General features: G+C 38.8%; 1 protein-coding gene across 2 annotated transcripts in view; it reads left to right on the top strand.

Moving 5' to 3' along the window:
- Arl8b (ARF like GTPase 8B) overlaps positions 1 to 5,760 on the top strand; it is a 42,612-nt gene extending 36,852 nt beyond the window's left edge. The window contains exons 7-8 of one of the 2 annotated variants that reach the window (XM_074044287.1): positions 1,993 to 2,071; positions 3,546 to 5,760. In XM_074044287.1, coding sequence (XP_073900388.1) covers positions 1,993 to 2,071; position 3,546 — 80 coding nt within the window. In that variant the 3' untranslated portion in view covers positions 3,547 to 5,760. The remainder of the gene's footprint in view (positions 1 to 1,992; positions 2,072 to 3,545) is intronic. The other variant, XM_020184078.2, reaches the window with a different exon arrangement.
- The last annotated feature ends 240 nt before the right edge of the window (positions 5,761 to 6,000 follow it).

The following is a 6,000-nucleotide window of genomic DNA, read 5'->3' on the forward strand; positions in this document are numbered from 1 at the left end:
ACCTACACTAACTGTAGTTTCGGTACATTGTACCATTCAATGACTCCATTACTCCCTTACACATTCTGTTATTTCCTAAAATTGAAAAGAAGCTTTTGAAGGGGGGAGGATATCTTTTTTTTTTTTTTTAATCACTGTCACAAGCTAGCTGGGTACTTTCCTTAAAAAACAAAACCAAAAAACCTCTTTTATGTAGCTCATTTATGTAGGAAATGCAGCAAAGGTGGTGAGAATGTCTTTTGCTATTTGAGGCCGATCTTCACAGTTTGCCTTGGCTTAATAATCACCAAGCTTATAATTTTAGAGCTCTTGATTCACTTAAAGTGTTTGCATGTCTAAAGAAATTAATTTTTTTTTTCTTCTAGTTGGGTCTGGGGTTTAAACTCAAGGTTTCATGCTTGCAAAGCAGGTATGCTACCACATTAGCCACACCTACAGTCCATTTTGTTCTGGTTAGTTTGGAGATGGAATCTTGAGAACTGTTTGCCCAGGCTGGCCTCGAACCTTGATCCTCCTGATCTCAGTCTCTCAGGTAGCTAGGATTATAGAGTTGAGCCACTAGCACCTGGAGAAATTGATTTAGTCCTCACTAGATTCAAAGCAAATCAGAATGACTGGTAATTTGAAGACAGAAATCCAACTAACAGTCAAGTGGATAGACTTCTTGGGTTATCAAGCCACGATAGTCTTCTTTGATTTCAGCTTTTTTTTTGAGTGTATAGACAGATGTTTATTAAGGGAAAGAACATGTGAGCTGGGAAGGGGTCCCTAGGGCGGGCTCTGATTTCAGCTTTTATAACATGTTTTGATTCTTTTTTTTTTTTCCTGGTACTGGGGTTTGAACTCAGGGCCTCACACTTGCTAGGAAGGTGCTCTTACCATTTGAACCACTCTACCAGTCTGCAGATTTTTTAATTTACTGAACTGCTTCAAGAAGTATTGCAGTGCTCGTGGTTTTGTATATGATAGCTCTGTTTGCCTTTCATGGCAAAGGAAGTACCTTAATTTCATGAGGAATGTGTGCTTAAATCACATGGAGGACACACTGGTGGCTCATGCTTCTAATCCTGGCTACTCAGGAGTTGGAGATCAGGAAGATCACTGTTTGAGGCCAGTCCAGTCAAAAAGTTATTGAAACCCCATCTCAGAATAAACCAGATGTGGTGGTCCGTGCCTGTGGTCCTAGCTACAGGGGTATCCATAGATAGGAGGATCTGGTAGTCTGAGGCTGGCCCCAGGCAAAACCATGAAATACTACCTGAAAAATAACTTAAGGCAAAAAAAAAAAAAAAAAAAGAAAAAGAAAAAAGGGGCTGGGGATGAGGTGGAAGTGGTAGTGTGCCTTCCTCAAAAGTGTGAGGTCCAGAGCTCAAACCCCAGGGCTGCTCAAATAAAAATAAAAATCACATGAAGAACAATAGGAACTTGGTCCTTGCAAAGATTGTTTTTACCTGTGACTCTTGCATGGAAGATTACTCATACACCTTAGTGTCTTCTGCCTTTTTTTTTTTTTTTTTTTTTTTTTGTGGACTTGAGGATTCATCTGTCTTTGGGATATTTATTACCTTTTATTCAGTGTCTACAGAAGTTTTTTTTTTTTTTTTAAAGTGAGTTTCTTAAATGTTAAAACTTGGTCATTTCACTTCAGGTTTACCTTTCCCCCTCTAATTATACACTGCAATAATACGAGATGTAAAAGACCTGTTTGAGCAGTTGTGTTAAGTCATTGTTTTCATGACAGAATAGTGTTTGTTCAGATCCCAGCTCTAGGGTGTTCTTTATGTTTGTGTGGCTTATGTGCAGTTTTCTTCAATGTGTGTTAGCTGGGAAACTGGGAGATTGAATTTATATTTATCTTTCAGGCTTGGAGGATAGAGTGCTACTTGTGATAGATTTCTCTTGTGTATTTTATGAACGTAGGGCAGTAACTCATTGCTCCAGTTTAGCTGCCTTCTCTTCTCAGCTTTTTTTGGCTGATCTCCACTACTATAGCTTTAACGGCCACCTGTATGAAGATCCCATGCCAGCCTCCATCTCTCTGCAGAGTGCCATCCACTGCCCCTTCAACTTGGTAATGCTTGCAGCTGGATTTTTCATCCTTTGTCCTCATAACTCTTTTCCTCAGCACAGTTTTATTTAGCGGGTTCATGACATCATTCAGGCCTGCATTGTATACTCACTTTCCAGCTCCTGTTCGTTTTCCTTCCTTCCTTCCTTCCTTCCTTCCTTCCTTCCTTCCTTCCTTCCTTCCTCCCTCCCTGCCTCCTTCCCTCCCTTCCTTCCTTCCTTCCTTCCTTCCTTCCTTCCTTCCTTCCTTCCTCCGTCCCTCCCTCCTTCCCTCCCTTCCTGTCTCTTTCTTTCATATAGGAGCATTCTATGTAAGCCAGTTGGCCTTGAACTCATGATTCTCTTAACTCAGCTTCCTGAGTGCTGGAATTACAGGCGTCTACTACCATGCCTAATTATGTTCATCAGTTTACTTTTCTTTATCCCTACAGTGTTTGGCTTCAGGCCTTATCCCTTTCTATTCAGTTGTGGTAGTCAGTCTGCATATTGGTAGCCCTCCAAGTTGCCCTCCTGTTGCCATTGCTAACTTACTAATATGACTTCTGCTTAAAATTCTGCAGTAACTTCCTATTTACTTGAAAATAAACTCTCTTAACTTTTTAGCATCAAGAGTGGCATGCAAAGTTATCTGGCTCCCTGTAGGGGTTTTCAATTCAAGACAGTTTTGCTTTCCAGAGAACATTTGCCAAAATCTGGAGACATTTTTTGGCTGTAACAGTGGGAGTGGGATGATAACAGCATGTAGTGGTTAAAGCTGTGGTTGCCCTAAAACATTCTAGAAAGCACAGGAAAGATTCACCCCTAGGAACAGGAAGGAATTATCCAGCCCAAAATGTCAAAGGTTGTGAATCTCGCTATAGCCTTCATAGTGAGTGACAATACCTTCCCTCTGTGCTTTAGCTACATCTTATAACTTACTGTCCATCCAGAGTCCCTTGCCGGTTCCTGCCCTTTCTCATTTTTTGTTTTTGCAGTTTCCTTTACCTGGCATTCTACAAGGTGACTCCACTGCTCCCCTGCAGACCCTCCCAACTAAAATGATGACTTGGGTCTTTTCTGTTACACCTAAAAGTTCCTTGGGAACAGAAGTTTCTCCATTATCTTCATATTCCTGGCAATTTGCACGCAATGCCGGGTGTCTCTCTGTCTGTCTGTCTCTTGGCGGTACTAGAGTTTGAACTCAGGGCTTTGTACTTGGTAGGTAGGTACTCTACTACTTGAGCCATGCCTCCAGCCCACAATACTTGATCTTATAGGCAATGAATAAAAAATGGCATCAGCTTTCCTCTGCACAATTTAATTTTTAAAATCAGAAGACCCCTTGGTCTGGTAATTTCTCGTATTATCCTCCTGAAGTGTAGGTAGTTGAGTACAGATGCTGACCCAATGTGTACCTTGAATTAGCTGCATTTTAAGTATTGACTTTGTTCAATGTTTAGTTTCTTAACATAACACTTTCACTTTTCCCCCATTTTTAGATATCACACTTCAGTGGCTTATTCAACACTCAAAATCGAGAAGAAGCTGAGACATCCATGAAGTCTTCCAGTCCTTCTTGGCTATAATCCTAGAATTATTGTCCGTTCCTCTGAAGTACTTCCCAGAATACGGTCCTTCCTAAACCCAAGAAATTGCCTTTTTCAGAGTTTATTTCTCATGTGCACTGCTGAAGATGTATATCCCTAATCCTTCATAATGAATCAGCTAGAGTTGTCATGATAAAGTCAGCACACACACAGTAAGGCTTCTCACACATACTTGTCTTAGTGTGTAGAGTTTTTTCTTCTTTTTTAAATCTCCTTCAAAAAAAAAAAAAGATTTTTGACCATCTTAAATCAAGAAAATTGGATATGTTCATTCTGGTCTTTCTGGGCCAGATTTTTATATTGGTTTTCAGTAAATTTTAGTCTGTAATATTTCATTATAGAGTCCGGTAGCCTAATACTGATACTGACATGATACCGCATGAAGTCTCTAGTGCCACACACAGTATTTAGAAAACCTTTAAGCCTGACTCATGTGGGAGTATAATGTTTATTTTATCTCACAAATGCATGTGAAATATAATTACACTGTAGGAATTTAAAAACTGGTCTGCAAAGAGTGAGCAGAAGCACCAGTTCAACGTTGTTGGTTCTTACTGAGAGCTCCTCCCTGATGGATTTTATAAACCTGCTTTCTGAGAATCCCTTATCAGCAGATAGCAGTTGGGGAGATGGGAGAAGTTAAAGCATGCTGTTTTGTATCTATCTGGATTATTACTTTTTTTTTTCCCCCCTTTTAACAATTTTTTAAGGGGTTGGGAATTGAAGATTTTCTCAAGCTTTCATGAATTTAGAGCATTCCAGCCAATACAATAAAACCTGTTCACAATGTCAGATTTTATTCAAATACTTGTTTGTTCTATCTCTAGTCATTGAATCAGTGCTGCTGCACATAACTCTTGACTTTTTATATCCAGTCATAAAGTTGACTTTCAGCACAAAAGGTAGTTATAAACAAATAAAAATTCTTATTTTTCTCTTACCAAGTAAGGTTTGGCACTCTTTTGTCCGGTGCCATTAGACGTCTTGATTATTGTGACAACTCTAGACCTGCCTGCTTTATCTAATGTAATCATGCGCAATGTCTACAGGTTGTTTAATAATCAATCACACAGAGGACTGAGGAACCGATGCTGTTTATTATTTGCTTCTATAATACAGATGTATAAAAACTTAAACATGTTTTGTAGTTTAGTGATCTCCATATATATAAAGGGACATATTAATACTGGTTCACTTGTAAATTGTTATTCACATACACTGCTGTAGTAGATAAGTCTGTGGTACATCTGCTTATGTGTTGCCTCACACTGTGTGTGATTTTCTTTCTGTTGTTAAGCAGCACTTTTGTAGACAGTGCATTTTCATATGTGTTGAACACTCAGTGTGTAGTCAACAGTAAGTTCTTTTAATGGATACCAGTTTTAATTTATAGACTGCCATGGCCTTAAAAATATTCTGTACAAAATACTGCGCTGTGTTGCACAGACACTACTTGTTTTCCTCCATTCACATTTTTAATAAGTAAAGTGTGGGCTTTAGAAGTTCTCTTATTCTTTGAGGCATGTTGGATACTTCCAGATGGAATGGGTGATTCTGTAAATGAAGGGAAATTTAAACTGTTGCTTTAGCTTGACATCATTAATGGTCAGTGCGATCCATTACAAAGAGTGTGGCAACTTGCTTGTGCCTAAACAGATGGATTAGAACTAGAATGTGTGACTGTGGGGACTATTTAGGTTTATTAATTGACCTACAGCTAAACCTTAATATTTTTGTGTGTCTGTTCATTGCTTTCAGCTTTTTAAGACATCTAAATGCTACTACCATTTTCCTGTGCATAACCTCTGCATGTCAAAACAGTTACTGAACTTTGTAAATACGTAAATTTTTTATTTGGATGGATGCATTTTTTGTCTGTTTATTGCTTTTCTCAGCTTTGTTCAATAAACTTGCATTTTGAGGGTTGTATTGGCAATTTTAACTTAAAATGTACATCATGATGAAAGATGCAGACTTTTTGAAAGGGAACGGGAAGAAAATTACTATGAGTTGGGTCCATAGACCATGTGCTAGAAAGAAATTAACTCAGTGTGCAGAGTTTGGTCTGTGGGCTAGTTAAAATAGAAATAAACTTTTAAAATATCCACAGAGTTGATATTGTGATTCTTATTTTTGTTGGGAGGAGGGTGCTACTATTTGTAAACTCACCATAATACCAAATTTAGGCAGGCACTTTTTCGGGGGCGGGGGGCAGGGGAGGGAATCCGTGCTGGGGTTCAAATCCAACTCCTTGCAGTTGCTAGGAAGTATTCTACCACTGAGCTACCCCAGCCCCAGATTTAAGACTTTTAATTGAAATAAAACATTATTACTTTTTTTCTTCAGT

The sequence above is a fragment of the Castor canadensis genome, chromosome 10 (genome assembly GCF_047511655.1).
Source record: "Castor canadensis chromosome 10, mCasCan1.hap1v2, whole genome shotgun sequence".
In the NCBI taxonomy this organism is placed as follows: domain Eukaryota; kingdom Metazoa; phylum Chordata; class Mammalia; order Rodentia; family Castoridae; genus Castor; species Castor canadensis.